The sequence below is a fragment of the Grampus griseus genome, assembly GCF_964374135.1.
Source record: "Grampus griseus genome assembly, chromosome: 2".
In the NCBI taxonomy this organism is placed as follows: Eukaryota; Metazoa; Chordata; class Mammalia; order Artiodactyla; family Delphinidae; genus Grampus; species Grampus griseus.
In genome coordinates, this window is record NC_139018.1 from 28483724 (window position 1) to 28503256 (window position 19533).

At 40.7% G+C, this 19533-nt stretch overlaps 2 protein-coding genes across 3 annotated transcripts in view; one reads left to right on the forward strand and one right to left on the reverse strand.

Annotated features, from left to right (window-relative positions):
- The window catches only part of BBOF1 (basal body orientation factor 1), a gene marked incomplete at its 5' end in the record, with an annotated part of 34367 nt that extends 27117 nt beyond the window's left edge, over positions 1 to 7250 (reverse strand). Inside the window, 2 exons of one of the 2 annotated variants that reach the window (XM_082648268.1) lie at positions 5021 to 5249; positions 7171 to 7250. In XM_082648268.1, coding sequence (XP_082504394.1) covers positions 5021 to 5249; positions 7171 to 7250 — 309 coding nt within the window. Of the gene's footprint in view, positions 1 to 5020; positions 5250 to 5989; positions 6070 to 7170 lie in introns of those variants that run through there. The other variant, XM_082648269.1, reaches the window with a different exon arrangement.
- Positions 7251 to 7439: 189 nt separating this feature from the next.
- The window catches only part of ENTPD5 (ectonucleoside triphosphate diphosphohydrolase 5 (inactive)), a 34980-nt gene continuing 22886 nt past the window's right edge, over positions 7440 to 19533 (forward strand). Inside the window, 3 exon segments of the mRNA XM_082648516.1 lie at positions 7440 to 7509; positions 9752 to 9830; positions 15697 to 15762. The gene's annotated coding sequence lies outside the window, so the exon portion shown is untranslated.

Below are 19533 nucleotides of genomic sequence, written 5' to 3' on the forward strand. Positions count from 1 at the left end.
CCTGAGGCACGTGGGATCTTAGCTCCCCGACCAGGGATTGAACCCGCACCCCCTGCATTGGAAGGTGAAGTCTTAACCACTGGATCGCCAGGGAAGTCCCTTGTTTTTCTGATAGTAGCCATCTTAATGGGTGTGAAGTGATGACTTGGAGTTTTGATTTGCACTTCTTTTAAATGAGGATTTTTTTAAAGAAAAGTTTCAAGAACAGTACAAAGAATTCTCATATACTCTCCACCCAATTTTGCCACATTTGCTTTCCCTCTATGATAGATCTAAATATATGTATATATGATACAGATGTTTGAAACTGTTTTTTCTGGAGCATGTGAAAATAAGTCTAGGACATCATACCCCTATACCCCTATATATTTCAGTATGTACTTCCTAAGAAAAAGGACAATCTCTTAGAAGCACAGTACAATGATCAAAATTGGGAAATTTAACATTGATAAAATACTATTATTTAATCTATAGTCCATGTTCAAATTTTGCCATCAATTGTCCCAATGGTGTCCTTTTATTGTAACTTTCCTTTTCCTGGTCCAGGATGTAATCCCTGATTATGATTACACTTACTTGTCATATATCCTACTCTCTTTAATCTGGGGCAGTTTCTCAGCCTTTGTCTTCTATGATATCAAAGTTTTTGAAAAATAATGGCCAGGGTTGGAGTTGTCTGATGTTTCTTCATGAGAAGATTCAGGTTATGCCCTTTTGGCAGGCATACACTGCCTAAGTGATGATGTATCCTTGTCGCTGCATCACATCATGAAGTGACTGACGTTAATTGTAATCAACTGGTTAAGATTGTGTCTGCCAGATTTCTCCACTTAAAAGTTACTATTTTTCCTTTTGTAATTATTAAGTATTTTGGGGCAAGATATTTTGAGACTATGCAAATATCCTCTGCTCATCAAAATTTCACCCACTAGTTTTAGCATCCACTGTTGTTCTTGACTGAATCAATTATTACTCTGAAGCCAAATGGTGACTTTTCTAATTCCATCATTCCATGGAAATTTAATAATTTACTGCATTCCACTATAAGGAAAAACTTTCTATTCTCCCTTAGTTATTTAAATAAATAAATTTATTTATTTAAATAAATAAATTTATTTATTTATTTATTTTTGGCCGTGTTGGGTCTTCGTTGCTGCGAGCAGGCTTTCTCTAGTTGTGGTGAGTGGGGGCTGCTCTTCGTTGCAGTGCACGGGCTTCTCGTTGCGGTGGCTTCTCTTGTTGCAGAGCACAGGCTCTAGGTGCACGGGCTCAGTAGTTGTGGCTCGCGGGCTCTAGAGCGCAGGTTCAGTAGTTGTGGCACGTGGGATTAGTTGCTCCATGGCATGTGGGGTCTTCCCAGACCAGGGCTCGAACCTGTGTCCTCTGCATTGGCAGGAAGGTTCCTAACCACTGCGCCACAGGGAAGTCCCTCTCCCTTATTTATTAATGTATGTGTTTATCTATTAGTTGTATGCACTCATGGACTCATTTTATTCAGTTATAATTTATTACTGTCATTATTTATTTTGAATGTCCCAGATTTGGTCAGTGGGAGCCCCTTCAAGCTACCTGCCGTGTCCTTTAATTTTTTTTTTACTGACTTCCTGTCACAAGATATTCCAAATTCATTTTTTAGTTCAAATTCATTTTTCACTCTCCCTGCTCCAGTCTTAGAATCAATCATTTCTCCAAGGTGCTGGTATGTTTTAGTAGGAAATCTGAGTAGCTTTTTAAACTAAAAATTCCTTGACGTGGTTATAGAATCAGAAGATACAGAAGTGAAATACTGTTGTAAATAATCTTAGAATAGTTTAAGAAAACCCTGAAAATGTGTTAAAATAAATTGAGACAGTCCTCAGTCATGTAGGACAGGTGTAAAATATAATTAAATTTATTTTGTGTTGATTGAACAAAGCCTTAAATACCAAAACCAATAAGTGAAATCTCCTAATTTTGTCCAAGATATAATAGTTTTCAAAACACACTTCACTTCTAATATTTCTATAATTAACATGAAGACTAAACAGTTTAAATAAAGTTTAAGCAAATAACACATTTCTAGGATATAGTAGAATGAGTAACAAAACTCTAAGAGAGCTAATTGACCAGGGTATATTGAATCTATTCTACTTCTTCCTCCCAAAGTAGTTTCTTTGGTTTTAATGGGTATCTATGATTGTGAGAAAATTATGTATTTGCTACAGCCAGATGCTGGTCTTTGATACATGGAGGCAGATGAAAATCAGGAAATACCAGTGATACTGATAAATGCAGACCAATATCAATTAGCTAACGCAGACCACAAAGCTTCTATATAATGAATTTTGAAAATTATTTGCATGGCTGGCCTAAAGGCTTATTTTAGAATAATACTTTATAGCAGACAATTTTAATAATGCATACCATTCAAAGAGTAATTTTAAAAATGGAAGTCGCCTAGGAAAGAGGGTTAAAAAAAAGTAATGTACAAAAAAATTACTTTATTTAAAAAAACACACAAAATCCACACAAATGTTCAGTTGTCCGATTTCTCTGATATGCTTCCAATATCATCTTGATCTTAGTTTTGATTTCTATTAACTTTTTCAAAGTATCAGTGCAATCACAAGCCATTCATTCACACATGCAAAAAAATTTTAATGAGTGCCTACTATGTGCCAGGCCCATACTAGATGCTGGAGATACAGCACTCAACGACAATTTAAAAAGACCCCCAATTCTTTACTTCTGTGTTGTTTCATTCTAATTAGGAAAAGAGAAAATAAATACATAAGTAACATGCATATAGTATGACAAAAGGTAATAAATATTACCAAGAAAATAAAGTAAGGGAGATGGTTTTAATTTTAAACAGGGTAGTGAGCAAGGGCCTCCCTGAAAATGTGGCATTTGAAAAAAATTATGGAATGATTCATGAATTTGCATGTCATCCTTATGATACAGAATTTGCATCTGCATCACTCCAATATGTATACTGAAGCAAACACATAAAAACAATAAAAAATGGGTTAAGGAACATATAAAAGATGCTCAAGCGACTAGTAATCAGAAAAATACAAATTAAAGTGACATACCAATTTATACACATAAAATTGAGCAAAAATTATTAAGTATAATATCAAATGTTTTGGGCTTCCCTGGTGGCACAGTGGTTAAGAATTCGCCTGCCAACGCAGGGGACATGGGTTCGAGCCCTGGTCCGGGAAGATCCCACATGCCGCGGGGCAACTAAGCCCGTGTGCCACAACTACTGAGCCTGTGCTCTAGAGCCCGTGAGCCACAACTACTGAGCCCACGTGCCACAACTACTGAAGCCCGCGCGCCTAGAGCCCGTGCTCTGCAACAAGAGAAGCCACCGCAATGAGAAGCCCGCACACCACAACGAAGAGTAGCCCCCGCTCGCCACAACTAGAGAAAGCCCACACGCAGTGACGAAGACCCAATGCAGCCAAAAATAAATAAAATAAATAAATTAAAAAATATATATATCAAGTGTTCACAAAAATGTGGATAAATGGGAACTCACTTTAATACATTGCTTGTGAAAGTATAAATTGGTATAACCTCTTTGGAGTTCAATTTAAACCCTTGTGAAGTTGAAATGATGCATACCTCATAATATAGTAATTTAACTCCTAAGTGTCTACTCTAGAGAAACTCTCACACATGGGCACAAGCAGACATACACAAGAATGTTTACTGAAGGTCTATTTGTAATAATGAAAAAATGGAGTCTAACTGACCCATAGGGTGGTATGAACAAATAAATTTTGGTTTATTTATTTATTTGATGTAATATTATAAAGCAGTTAATAATGAATGAAAAAATAAAGCATGCTCATTATCAACTTCTTAACAATGAACTGAATCATGTGATTTTTGTAAATATACCACAAAACATGTTTTATAAAAAAGATAAGTTGCGGGCTTCCCTGGTGCCACAGTGGTTGAGAGTCTGCCTGCCGGTGCAGGGGACGCGGGTTCGTGCCCCGGTCTGGGAGGATCCCACATACTGCGGAGAGGCTGGGCCTGTGAGCCATGGCTTCTGAGCCTCCGTGTCCAGAGCCTGTGCTCCGCAGCAGGAGAGACCACAGCAGTGAGAGGCCCGCGTACCGCAAAAAAAAAAAAAAGAGAAGTTGCAAAAGATATGTACAATATGACACTACTAATATAAATTTTAAAACAAGACTATAATATGTATTATTTGTGGATGTATAATACATAAATAGTAAAAATACAAAAACATACATGGGAATGAAGCATGGTGTAAATTTCCTTGGGCGTCCATGGGACTCATAGAAGCAGATGGGAAAGAGAAGAATTTAAGTCACACCTAAGTTCCACCCATTAGCTGTGTGACTTCAGGCAAGTTACTTGTCCTGAGAGTCAATTTCTTTTTCTGTAAAATGGGAATGACAATTTGTAGCTACAGGGGGTTATTAAAAGGACTAAATGACATAGCAGAGGTAAAGTACTTAGTATAGTGCCTGGCACAAACAGAGGCCCCAAAATGTTAGTTCCCTTCCCTTTTTTTCCCAGATTTAAAATGATAGCTCTACTCCCAACATTTCAACAAAGTTCAATAAGATAAATTCAAGATTCAACAGGCCCAAAAGAAGAGATCCAACTTGCTGGGTTCATAATCATGTGATCACGGATTATCGGTGAATTGCTTTACAGATCATTAATTACTTAGGTAGTTATCAGTATCATAAAATATATATATAGGTCATATATCATGCTCTTGTTTTTAAAATAAAGTTGATCATAATATTCCCTTAGGATCATCAACCTTTGTTTCAGGCAAGAAAACATGGGACGAGGCTGAAAATAAGAAAGAGCCAATTCTGACAGTAAAGCCATTCTGAAATAACATGTTGCTTCAAGGAGAGATAAAGTCAATTGAAGTGTCTTAACTATGTGATGAGATTTCCAGGAATTAAAATCCTTGAAATATGTAACACACCAGTATAACCACAGAGGTAGTTACTAAGGCTCAGGAGGGTTTCTACCTACCTACCAGATTATCCTTCTCCTGATCCTGTTTCTTCAGGTAGTTCAATACAGACACTGTGTCTTTCTCCATTCTATACTGCTGTTTCTTTAATTCTTCATTATATTTTGCCAGTCTCCGGGAAGTATCACGATACTCAATCCTAGAGAGTTCTGTGACTTCCAGCCTGGCCTCCCAAAGGGAGGCATTGGCCTTGGCTCTCTCCATGGCAGATTCCTCAACTTTTATCATCTTCCTGCACAGGAAGAGGACACATTGACAGCATATAACTATTTCTCTACTATATTAGTATTACACCTTTCTCTTTATTGTTATTTGTTTTGCTTGGCATTTGCCTAGCACATATGAGCAAATACTGTTGGATAAATGAGTTAATAAGAAATATATATGGTCTGTTAGCCTCAGTGTTTCTCCTTGTTGATATGTGCACTGCAGCTGCATGGTCAAAAATAGAAAACATGCTAGTGAGTTCCAGGAATGTTATAAGCCGTTGGCACTTCTAAAAAAGGCTAGACTAACTACACAGTTATACTTTTTAAAAAATCACACTGTAGAAGAATACTTATATAATACATTGGGGGAAAAAAGTTACAAATAAATTTGTATATTGGGCTATCATTTTATAAAGAAGAAAAAGAATATTCCAAAATGATAGTAGTGGTTATCTTTGGATGATGGGACTACAGGTGGTTTTGTTTTCTGTTTGACTTTCTATGTTTCCTAAACTTTCTGTATTGAGCATGCATTACTCTCTTAAACAAGTTACTTTATAAACTTTGCAAGGATTTCCTTGTGGTCCCATATATAGTGTTGTTGGACAATGTGTATGACTCCAATGTGTCTAGGAACCACTAGGGTCATCTAATAGGTTTAGTGGCAATCTAGCAGCAACTCCAAGCCTGCAAAGCTTTAGTGCCAGCGCAATACTATCCACTTCAGAAATTCTGATCACTTTGCGGAAACATGAATAATTACCTGAATTGGTCAAATCCTTTATGTTTTCCTTTGAACCAAAAGGAATCCTTGAAAAAAGCCCAAGGAACTACTTCAATCATCCAGAGATCCTTTGGATGCCCACGATCATCTCAACCACATAGCTGAGATCGATCAGGCAAAAAATAATGAACCCAGAGCACCAGAGCATAGTTCTTGTGCGGGGGGGGGAGGGGGGAGATCCAAGTTGAAGCATACACAAGCAGACACCTTAATTTGTTTATTTAACAAATATTAAGCATCTGCTATGATCCAGGGTCTCTTCTAGGTGCTAGAGATACTGTGAATAACGCTTAGTGCCTATTCTAGAGAAGCTTAAAGCCTTGAGCAGGGCTTCCCAACTACGAATATTCTGAGCTACACGATTCTTTGTTTAGAGTGGGGCTGGGGGTTGTCCTGTGCAGTGTAAGATATTTAACAGCATCCTTTGTCTCTTATCCACTAGAGGTCCCCAGATGTGACAACCAAAAATGTCTCCAGATATTAACAAACGTCTCCTGGTAGCCAAAAATCACCCCAGGCGGAGAACCACTGGTCTAGAGCAATGCCGTCCAATAGAACTTTCTGTGATGGTGTTAATGCTCTATATCTGGGCTGTCCAATACAGTCACCACTACTAGCCACATGTGCCTACTGAGGACATGCAATGTAGCCAGTACAAATGAGGATCTGAATTTTTAATTTTATTTAATTTTAACTAATTTTAATGGCCACACGCTACCCTATTGGACAGCACAGGCCTAGAGGATCTTCGATATCCTAAAACATGTTATCCTGACCTTCACATCTAGGGTCAGAACTAACCCTTCTTCCGCATTCTCTATTCTTTTTCCCTCCACTGGCACTTAACTTCATTCGGTCCTATGTTACTTCTGTTCTTTGGGAACTTATCTGCCTCCTCCTCGTTCGTTAGCGCATTACACATAGGCAGGGGCTGTATCTAAGTTACTTCAGGGTCCCAAGCCTCACACTCTTGTCTTAGTTGAAGTAGTATGGTTTGGCGTGCATTTTGGTAATATCTGAACAATGGGGGCTGTCCTTCTCAGAAGCGGGGAGAGAGGAGGGTCCAGGAGGGGAGGCGGGAGGGCGCCAGTTGGCCCGCCCCTGAGAATCCCGGGAGGGTAGGCCCAGGGAGCAGGGACCCCAGGGTGGCTTCTCCTTACTTCTTCTTCTTGTCTTCGCCTTTGTCTTTGCCTTTACCTTTACCCTTCCCTTTCTTTTCGTCCTTTCCCTTCGATGGCATCTTGGCTTCTCCAGGGGCCCTGCTGCCGTTGGCGCCTCTCAGCGCCGCCCAGGCCCCGCCCCGTCTCCAAGGACAACCGGCACACTGAGCCCGTAACTATCCGCGCAGGCCGCTGCCGGCGCTCAGAGAGCGCACGCGCCCGTGACGTAGCCCCGACACCGCCCCGCGGGGCCCAGTCCACTGGCCGGGCGCAGGGGGCGGGGCGGAGATCGCGCCGAGGGCGGCGGGCGGCCGCCCCGCGGAGGCGCGCGCGCGCGCGGTGAGTGTGCGAGAGCGGACATGCCTGAGCCAGCCGGGGGCCGGGGCTGGGAGGGCGGCGGGGCGGGCTGGGAGGCCGGAGGGGGCCAGTCCCGGGTGGCTGCGCGACGGTGGGGCCGCTCTCCGCTAAGGAGGCTTGGCTTCGCGGCGGGTCCAGCCGGCGCGCCGCGGTCGTCAGAGCGCCGCTCCCGCCGGGTTTGCAGCGTTTCGCGTCTCGCCCGTGCGTCCTCTCCTTCCCTCGCGCTGCAGCCACCGTGGCCGTGGCAGCCTCGCTCTCGTCCCTGCGCCGCCTCTCCCGAAGCTGCCCCCGACTCCTTGGGTTTCCTTCTCCCTCTCCTGGCTTTTAACTCTTGCTAATTCTGTAAGGGATGGCGCAGCCAACGGGCTTCCCAGGCCAAACATTTTTTGGTGAGGCAGTTGAGGACTCCTCTGAGGGGGGCTGGGGGTGAGGCGGGCAGCGGCTGCTGGCGTCGGAAAGCCTGGCGGGGACAGAAGGGCTGCCCCCTGGGTTGGGAGAGGCTCCGGGGCCTCGTGGAGAGTCCTTGAAGAGGGGTGTGCTGGGGTCAGGCCCTCGGTCCCGTTCTGTACTGTCGTGGCCGGCGCTGCCCGCCCAGGGCCAGCCCCGGATTCCCATTTGCTAATAAGCTCTTGCGTTCGCAGCCCTCTTTTTTTTCTGCGAGTCGCGTAAAGTTGAAAGCTCATGCATTTTGGTGCGTTTTGGTTTTGGTTTGGTGCCCCCCTCCGCCCCCCCCTCCAGCACGCCAGTGAAAAGGAGTAGTACTGAAAGATACTGTTCGCCTTTTTCGGAGGAGGAGCTCCGTGCTTCTGCCTTCATTCAGTGAGTTAGTCCGGAAGTTACTGAGGAAGACAGAGAATTCTAGGTGCCGGGACAACAGAAAACTTGTGATTGAAGCTCTGCTGTGCGTTATTCTCCCTTTCAAATTGAATTTTAAATTTCTTTAAAAACTTCATTGTACATCTTCCTTCTCCATTTCGCTAAGGAGAACTTAATCCCTACACCCTTTCCAGAGGTTTCTGATGCAAACCTCCCCCTTTTTTTTCCACTTACGTCGTTTCTGTTTCTGAATTCAGTGGTTAGGGGGAACATGCTGATTGGTGTTAATATTAATGAGCGCTGGAAATCTTTTTAGCCATACCATTTGCTTGCATGATAGTGGCTTACCCTCTTCTGGTGCTTTCCCCCCCTCTATTTGCATGTCACATTTCCATGAGCCCATGGTGGAATTATACATTGAAGGGGTTTATTCTCATATAGAAGCTATAAAGTTATTGATTTTGTGTCTAAGGTTCTGAACATGCACCCTATTGATAACTTGCCGGAAAGAGAGGGTAGGGCATCTTCTGTCAGAGGCTTGACATTTGGAATTCATTCTAAAAAATTGGTTACTGTGCATATGAAAGTCCAAAACTTTTGTTGTCTGTAGACTCATTTATAAACATGAAAATTTGACTGTAACAACATTATTTCTTAATATATATGCATAATACTTTACTTACATGTACATTATAGTTATTTTATTATACAGCATATTTTTATTGACTTTAAGTTTGATTTTGTAGTTAAAGCTGTTGTAACTTGAATACGACTAAGAGAAATGCCCGGATTCACACTGTAGTAGATGTAGGTCTAGAATCTGTAGTCTTCTGAACCTCCACATCTCTGCCAAAGAACTGGATGTTATTATTCAGTCATATGTTTGTAAAAAACATCCAATGGTACAGATAGTAGAGTAGGAAGTTGCTATGTAGCAATTTATCTGGTAGCATTTCCTTTCATACTTTCTTGTAGGTAGTTTTACTATGAAGTTTATTTCGCTGAGTAAATTTGCTTTGTTTTATTTAATTAATTAATTTATTTATTTTTGGCTGTGTTAGGGCTTCCTTGCTGTGTGCGGGTTTTCTCTAGTTGTGGCGAGCAGGGGCTACTCTTCCTTGTGGTTCGTGGGCTTCTCACTGTCGTGGCTTCTCGTTGCAGAGCATGGGCTCTAGAGCTCAGGCTCAGTAGTTGTGGCGCACGGGCTTAGTTACTCTGCAGCATGTGGGATCTTCCCCGACCAGGGCCCGAACCCGTGTCCCCTGCATTGGCAGGCGGATTCTTAACCCCTGTGCCACCAGGGAAGTCCCATGCTTTGTTTTATTGTTTAGAATGCTAATGCGTTTAAAACTTGGGATAAGCATTTAGTGTTTTGTTGACTTGGTTTTGTAATTCTTTTTTTGCCCAGTTTGCATGGTTCCTGGTCAGCATAGAAATGTGGAGTGTCTCGGCTGAATCCTCATGCAGACAAGATCATTATGGTCCTGGTAGGTAGGGCAAGTATCTGGATGTGAGGTTACACCTCTGCTATCTTTTTTTTTTTTTAACATCTTATTGGAGTGTAATTGCTTTACAATGGTGTGTTAGTTTCTGCTTTATAACAAAGTGAATCAGTTATGCATATACATATGTCCCCATATCTCTTCCCTCTTGCATCTCCCTCCCTCCCACCTTCCCTATCCCACCCTTCTAGGTGGTCACAAACCACCGAGCTGATCTCCCTGTGCTATGCGGCCGCTTCTCACTAGCTATCTATTTTACGTTTGGTAGTGTATATATGTCCATGCAACTCTCTCACTTTGTCCCAGCGTACCCTTCCCCCTCCCCATATCCTCAAGTCCATTCTCTAGTAGGTCTGTGTCTTTATTCCCGTCTTGCCCCTAGGTTCTTCAAGACTATTTTGTTTGTTTGTTTGTTTGTTTTTTAGATTCCATATATATATGTGTTAGCATACGGTATTTGTTTTTCTCTTTCTGACTTACTTCACTCTGTATGACAGACTCTAGGTCCATCCACCTCACTACAAATAACTCAATTTCATTTCTTTTTATGGCTGAGTAATATTCCATTGTATATATGTGCCATATCTTCTTTATTCATTCATCTGTTGATGGACACTTAGGTTGCTTCCATGTCCTGGCTATTGTAAATAGAGCTGCAATGAACATTTTGGTACATGACTCTTTTTGAATTATGGTTTTCTCAGGGTATATGCCCAGTAGTGGGATTGCTGGGTCGTATGGTAGTTCTAAAGCTGTAAATGTACTTCATTTGCTCCTGGGTTGGTTTTGTTTTGTTTTCCTGAATTGGATTTTCTGTCTTTGCCAAAAGATGTTAACTTTTCTCTTGTCCCATTGACTGTAATACCATCAAGTGCGGAGTTGCTCAAAAAGCCAAATAAGAACTTAGGATGAGATCTCAAAATACATATTATTTCTAATTTTTTCTTCCAGTAGTTCCAGAATTGGGTTTACTCTCTAAAGTCATCTGTGACTTTATTCTGGTTTAGCTTGGAGACCGAGTTTCTACTCATAAATCATCCTTGAAGTTGCCTGATAGCTGATGCTGTTTTATAAGTAGAAGAGACCAGGTGAACAGTTTTGGGTTTTGTTTTCACACACCCTTTAGAATCTTGGATGCATTTATTGTCATCTGAAGGAGACTGATCAATATTTCTGAATATCATGGAGAGTTACTTTCATCCTACTTTTTCATTACATGTGGTACAAATATAGAATTCTATTAAATAGCTATCATCTTGTGATATTGTTGCAGGAAGGGGGACGCCTTCCAGGGCCCGAGAGTGGGCTCTTGTCTAACACTCAGAAATGAATTGTCTGAGGAGACACACGTGCTGCCAAAGCAAGAGATTTATTTGGAAGGGGCACCCGGGTGGAGAGCAGGAGGGTAAGGGAACCCAAGAAAACTGCTGTGCCACGTGGCTCGCAGTCTCAGGTTTTATGGTAATGGGGTTAGTTTCTGGGTTGTCTCTGGCCAATCACTCTGACTCAGCGTCCTTCCTGGTGGCACACGCATCACTCAGCCAAGATGGATTCCAGTGAGGAGGATTCTGGGAGGTTGGTAGGACATATGGACTCATGTCTCCTCTCTTCTTTTGACTTTTCCCGAATTCTTCCAGTTTGTGGTGGCTTGTTAGTTCCACATTCCTTACCAGGACCTCCTGTCAGAAGATAACTCATGCAAATGGTTACTGTGGTGCCTGGCCAGGGTGGGCGGTTTCAGTCAGTGGTTTCCCCTAACAATATAATGACTAGTTCACATCCCTACAGAGGATAAGGAATCCTGGAGATAAAGGATATAATCTTATAAATTTTCAAATCAGTTTAACATTCACTGTTTTACTTATATACAGAATCTGTTACCACAGATTATTGTCTATTGGCAATTTATTTGCAAAATATTCAATTTTTATTAGTTGTCCTTTCTGACAAAACCATTACACAGGACTTAAAGTCAGGTGGTTTTTTTTTTGAATTTTATTTAATTTATTTTTTTCTACAGCAGGTTCTTATTAGTCATCCATTTTATACATATCAGTGTATACATGTCAATCCCAATCTCCCAATTCATCCCACCACCCCCCATCGCTTCCCCCCCCTTAAAGTCAGTTCTTTAAGAAAAGTTATATACCGGAACTTCCCTGGTGGTCCAGTGGTTAAGAATCTGCATTCCAATGCAGGGGATGTGGGTTCGATCCCTGGTCAGGGAACTAAGATCCCACGTGCTGCAAGGCAGCTAAGCCCATGCACCACAACTACTGAGCCCACGTGCTCTAGAGACCCTGTGCCGCGACTAGAGAGAATCCCGCATGCTGCAACGAAGAGCCTGCGCTGCAGCAAAGATCCTGTGTGCTGCAACTAAGACCTGATGCAGCCAAATAAATAATAAATAAATTATATAGAAAAAAAGTCATATACTCAAATTTCAAACCTGCTTATCTGCACTTTTCATTTCATGGATCTGTCAAATGTTCATTCATTTAAGAAATGTTTAGTAGGTACAGTACCAACTGAATACCAGGCTCTGATAGCTTGAGGGGTACAGTGGGAGACAAGACAGGGCCCTGCCTTCAAGTGGCTTACAGTCAGGTGTATAATATGCTGACCTGGACATTGACCTCTGAGAATATACAATACACATAGCTTCCTCATTGGAAGCTATGCACAAACAGTTAACAATAAAATTCACCAAGCAGTGATGGATAAAGCGGAGATGATATGGACCCTACGTGCTACAGGAATTTGCAGGCATGAAAGACTATCAGAAAGTTTACAGGAGGAGGTAGGCTGAAAGTAAAAGGGAAGGCTTTCTGGGAAGGTAGAACAAATGAGCAAAATCAGCGTGTGCTTGAGACAAGGAGTAATTTAACTAGAGTAACGGTTCCCGAAGTGTGGTCCACGCACCAGTAGTATCAGCATCATCTGCTAACTTGTTAGAAATGCAGATTCTCAGTCCCAACTTGAGACCTATTGAATTGGAAATGCTGACAGTGAAGCCCAGCGATCTATGTTTTTTGGTTGTTTTTAAATATTTATTTATTTATTTGGCTGTGCCGGGTCTTAGTTGCAGCACATGGGATCTTCATTGCGGTGTGTAGAATCTTTACTTGGCGGCATGTGGGATCTAGTTCCCTGACCAGGGATTGAACCTGGGCCCCCTGCATTGGGAGTGCAGAGTCTTAGCCACTGGACCACCAGGGAATTCCCCCAGCAATCCATGTTTTAACAAGCCCTCCAGGTGGCTCTGATGTGTGCTTAGAGCAAAGGGTTTTTGTATGAAAGTAGTGGGCAAAAAACTTTGGTTGAGGTAGGCTGGGACTTAGAATGTTAGGCAAGAAGTTTGTCTTTTAATCCTACAGAGCAGAGTCACCAACTTGAAACTTGAGAGCTGGATTTGGCCCATAGATATGTTTTGTTTGACCTGCATGGTGGTTTTTTGAGTTTTGTTTTTTGTTTTTTTAATGGAATTAGTTGTCACTATTTTAAAAACCAGATTCTACATAGAAATCTGTGCTTTTAGCTTATTTTCAAAAATCAGAAGACCTGGCAATACTGAGCTTGTATTTCATCATGGCAGCAATTTGTGGGAACAGCAAGCAACTTACCCTTTAGAGGGGACAAGATGGGACATGTGCTTTCCAGTTTACACAGTCCCCACAACTTCCTGTTGATTACACACACCTTTACTTACTTACATTTTCTGCCTGGCCCCAGTAGGTATTCCAGTATTTGAGTTTGTAACTTCTGTTATGGACAGTGGGAAATTGATGAAAGTTTTCAGAAGGAAAGTGATGTGACTTATATATTCATTAATTCATTCAACAGACATTGATGAATTAACTAACCATTGCATATGCCTGGTTATGCAATGTTCTCAAAGATGAATGAATCCCTGCCATGATATGGGTTACAGTCTAGTGAGAAAACGATGAAAGTAGTATTTAGGAAGACGGTAGCGTATGGGTTTGAGAAGAGAGACATTGGTGACTGGAAGACCAGTTAAGAGGCTATAGCAGTCCAAGTCTGAAGTAATAAAGGCCAGACTTTAGATATCAGCAAGAAGCTAGGAGGGAAGAAGGAGATGGGAAAGATATTGCAAAGCAAAAATCATCAATCCTTGATAAGAGATTGGGCATGAGAGAGGAGAATTCAAAGGTGATGAAGATTTTGAGTTGTGAATTAGGAAGTTTGTGGTGCCATTAACAAAGACAGGAAATTAGAGAATCCATTTAACCCTCTCTGTATGGGGCAGGGGCATGGAGGAAGGGAGATGTTTGGAGATGCCAGTTTGAGGTGTCTCTTGTTTTGAGTACAGTGTATTAGCATGTATACAATATAAGTGTTTTTAAAAGGAAAATTTAATAGAAATGTTTTCAAGATTGCATCCTTAGGGGTAGATACCACTCATTCCATCCTAGAATACCAAGGGGATACCTGGAGAAGCATTGAAGTTGTAAACAAAATGTAAGAAGACCTTTCTTGAAAATGTTTGCTTTGGAGGCCCTATAGTTAGAATTTATAACATTGTTCACATCCTCTCTTAAATGTATAATTTTCAGGTTTATGTTGCATTGGTAAGTTTAACTTTCTCTTTCTGGGAGAATAGAAGATACTATATAAACTCAGATGCTCAAAGACGTTTTCTGAGTATCAGTACCACCCTTCAGAATTTAAGTCATAATTGGCTCATGAGGTAGTTCAGGGATGAACATTGTCATAACTGTTGCTCTGTTGAGATAGTAGCCAAAGTTTTTCCTCTTATGATCTTATGTTTGCAGTGCTTGGTTCCCTCTGCTTTTAAAGAAAAAATTGTTTTAACTGTGGTAAAAAATATATAACATAAAAATTGTCATTTTAACCATTCTAAGTATACAATTCAGTGGTATGAATTATATACTCAGTGTTGTACAACTATCACTACTATCTATTTGCAAAACTTTTTCATCACCCCAAACAAAAACTGTGGACCTGTTAAGCAATAACTTCCATTCTCCCCTTATCCCAACCCCTGGTAAACTCTACTTTCTGTCTCTGTGAATTTGCTTATTCTAGATATTTCACGTAAGTGGAATCACACTTTTTGTGTGTGTCTTAGTGTAACATTTTCAAGGTTCATCAGTGTCGTAGCATGTATCAGAACTTCTTTTTTGTAGCTAAAGAATATTCCATTGTATTTGTGTATACTATATTGTTTATCTATGCATCTGTTGATGGACACTTGGGCTTTTTCCACGTCTGAGTGTTGTGAATAATGCTGCAGTGAACATTGGTATAGAAATATCTATTTGAGTCCCTGTTTTTAATCTTGTGGATATGTACCTAGGACTGGGATTGGCTTAGGCCCTTTTAACCACATACTCATTATGTAATAGTACCACTCTCGAGCACATTGTGGAACACACAACTGGTATTTGAGTTCTTCACAGCCAAAAAAAGACCTCACAAAGTGCATAAACTTATGTACTTTGTTTATGGATTAGCTCTTTAATCACTGCCCCCCAATACATGTGCACACATACATCTACACAGTAATGTACTCTAGCTTTCAGAGGGAGTGTGCCTTGCCTCCCCTTGTTATTGCTGCTTTTGTAAACAAGTGATTTTATTAGAATGGCTGCAGTTGTAGTTTGAAAAGAAATTGTGAAAGAGGAGAAAGAGCCCAAGAGTACTAGACTACAAGTCAGGAGATTAACTTGGTGATCTGCTTTCCAGAGCCTGAATAGATTGGAAACAGAAATGCAAAAAGAGATAATTGAATCAAAAATAGGCGTAGTGACAAGAGAGAAAAAAAGAGAACTTTGGTCTTATGAGTATCCATGTCCATCTTCTATAGGTTGAAAAAGTGATACATTAGTTGAAGGAAACAAAGCGGAAAGCCTAGAAGGAAAAGAAGATATTGGTAAGTAACCTATATAAAGTAATACCCTACTTTTCCATAGGTCAGATTTATGCTTTCTTATTCCTAGCTGAGAGCTGATAGTAAATGGAAAGGGATCAATGAGCCAGTAAAAGCTGTCACAGATTCCACAACCCTTATATGTTGGAGAGGCCCTCATTTGTGTAAGTTGACATAAAAGTCTCATGATTATGGCTCTCTGGTTCATATCCCACAAAAGATTTTTTAAAATTAGATGATGGCAGCTTATTGAAGGAGTCAGGCACATGACAACACTGATCAGCGATAATAGATAGTATGATGTCAAGGAAAACTAGCTCAAAAAGCATAGCAATCTGCGACTATTAGTTGGCAGAAGGGCAGACAGTCCTACAGACCTATAGTCCCTGAAGGCATCCCAAGTTTACAGAAAAATATAGCTGATGATCATAATCGTAACTCTGAACCATAAATAAAATATGTCACTTTAGAAACATGTTTACCAAACACTATTAAAATAAAAATGTTACGGTATTTAGAGAAGAAATATTGTAAAGACATCTTTGAGGGACTTCCCTGGTGATCCAGTGGGTAAGACTCGGCGCTCCCAATGCAGGAGACCCAGGTTCGATCCCTGGTCGGGGAACTAGATCCCACATACACGCCGCAACTAAGAGTCCGCATGCCTCAACTAAAAGATCCCACGTGCAGCAATGAAGATCCTGCGTGCCGCAGCTAAGACCTGATGCAGCCTAAATAAATAAATAAATAAATGTTTTTAAAAAAAGACACATTTGAGGAAATGTACTTATATGGCACCCCTATTCCTTGCTTTATACATGAGGTATCATTGTAATATTTGCCTTTCTCAAGTTTTTCATACTGATTCAACATGTTTGAAGGAGTAGCTGTTTTTCAGTTGATAACAAGAAAAGGAAAATATGTTTTCACTTCTCTTCCCACAAACTCCAGTATAAACAGTGACACATGGCACTGATCCTTGCAATTCCTCTTCTGCAAATAAGTGCCTCCCATGGTGGATATGGGTTTGGAGGCAGAGATAGTTTATCACCTTAGATTTTCATTATATTTGCTCATTGGGGCAATATTAATCCTCTCCTGATTAATAGTATCTTCTTACCTAAAGGACTTTCTACTTTTAATGAATAGGGAAGAAAAGCCCTTGTGACTTGTGAGGAAAGTGAGGCAGCAGTAGCAACAGCTTCCCTATGCGGTGATTATTGCAGCTAAGTCAGGCCTGAAACAATGAACAATGAAATCATGCACTGCCTGACCTCATTTCAGTATAAGGCTCAGATGGTTCATTGTACAGAGTGGGCCTTCTTGACATATGTCTAATGATTTTATTAAAGTGGAATAAAGTACTGAAAGAAGTAATCTGTTTATATTTGTTGGTAACTACCAATTCCAATTCCTTTATTGAGAGAGTATTTGATCTTAGTGTTGAAGGAACCTTGAAAGAAATCTCATTCAAGAGATTTGTGAATCCAGTTGGACAGTGTGATCAGATTTGGGCTGAGCCCTTGGGGCAAGAATTCTCCTCTCCCCACCAACATGAGACAACTCATATTATTGGGAAATTCTTTTTCCTGTTCTATCTCTCCCCTGTAGTTTCCATGCTCACAGGTCTTATTATAGCTCCTTGGCAACAATCTAATAAAAGTTGCTTTTTTTTAATAAACCTTTTTTTATCTAGTTAATATTTGAAAAATGCTTGTTATAAAATTTTTCAGTGGTTTTCAGATCTGTGCCAGTTGTCAGTCTTATCCCTTTCTACCACATATCTCTTCAGTACCTAAGTATTAATTATTTTTATTTATTTATTTATTGGCTGATTTGGATCTTCATTGCTGTGCGCAGGCTTTCTCTAGTTGCAGCAAGCGGGGGCTACTCTTTGTTGTGGTGTGCAGGCTTCTCATTGTGGTGGCTTCTCTTCGTTGTGGAGCACAGGCTCTAGGCATGCGGGCTGCAGTAGTTGTGGCACGCGGGCTCAGTAGTTGTGGCTCGCAGGCTCTAGAACGCAGGCTCAGTAGTTGTGGCGCACAGGCGTAGTTGCTCCGCGGCATGTGGGATCTTCCCGGACCAGGGCTCGAACCTGTGTCCCCTGCATTGGCAGGCAGATTCCTAAGTATTAATTATTAATACTACCATCGTATTAGAATTTTTCTTCTGTATGTAGCATGAAGAAAATTGCTATTCTGTTAATATATTTTCATTCTGTATCTTCCTTGATTTAGTATTTAATTTTTATTATTCAGTTATTAACTGATATCTGTAATGACTCACTTCTTTTCTTCCTACTCTTTTCTAAAATTATCTGACTTTTATTTGAAGTATTTAAACTCATTTTCACTCTTAGAAACAAGCAGGACATTGTTTGAATTGTAGTTTTTCTGACTTTAATTCTTTTCCTTAAGTAAAATATTGGGACTGTAACAGAAAAAATGAATGGCTTCAAGTGGTGGGATATGATATTTTCAGAGGAGTTAAAAGTCTATGACATTTTTAATTTTTAAGAGTTAATATCATTGGAGGGACTTCCCTGGTGGCACAGTGGTTAAGAATCCGCCTGCCAATGCAGGGAACATGGGTTCGAGCCCTGGTCTGGGAAGATCCCACATGCCGCGGAGCAGCTAAGCCCATGTGCCACAACTACTGAGCCTGCGCTCTAGAACCCGTGAGCCACAACTACTGAGGCCTGCACGCCTAGAGCCTGTGCTCTGCAACAAAGAGAAGCCACCGTAATGAGAAGCCTGTGCACCACAATGAAGAGTAGCCCCTGCTTGCCGCAACTAGAGAAAGCCCACACACAGCAACGAAGAACCAACACAGCCAAAAATAAAACATAAATAAATTTATGAAAAAGAGTTAATATCATTGGAATAACATATAGTTTCTAAAGCAAGAAGTATGTAAGTTGTGTTAATAGGAATATATATAAACTGGAAAGAAAAAGCTGAATACAAAATACTATACAAATACTGGGTATAACTGGCAGTAGCCAGCCTCCAAGATGGCCCCATTGATCCTCACCTCCTAATATTTGTACCCTTGTGTAGTCCTCTTGCACATTTCATCAGCATTGGTCTGTATGACCAATGGAATATGGGGAAAATGATAGTGTATGACCTGAAGGGTCATACAAAGCATTGCTGCTTCTGCATTGCTCTCTCTTGGATTGCCCACTCTAGAGGAAGCCAGCCAGCACATTGTGAAGACATTTAAGGTTCTACAGAGTCCATGTGGGAAGCACCTGAGACTTCTTTCCAACAGCCAAGATCAGCTTGCCAACCATTGAGTGAGCCATCTTGGAGATGGGTCCTCAGCCTTATCCAAGCCTTCAGATGACTGCAGCCCCAGCCTGCGTCTTGACTACAGTATCATGAGAGACCCTGAGCCAGAACTGTCAAATTAAGCCACTCCCAAATTCCTGAACTAGAAACTATGAGATAATGTTTATTGTCATTCTAAGCAACTAAGTTTGGGGGTTATTTGTTGTGCAGCAATAGATAACTAAGGTACAGTATCCTAAAATATTTATTGGTTTGATATGTAGAAGAGAATTTGGACAATGTAAACAGTGTTTACTATCTTTTAGATTTTTTTTGGAAAATCACTTTATCACAGTTTTAACAGTTGAATGTGTTTGGTTAGAGAGATTGAATTTAGCTAGAACTAATAGGTTCAGAAAAAGAAAATTATAGCTTCTCCTAAAGCAAATTGAATAGGTATTCATTACTCATTCTCTCTTAAAAATTTAACTATTTATGAAAG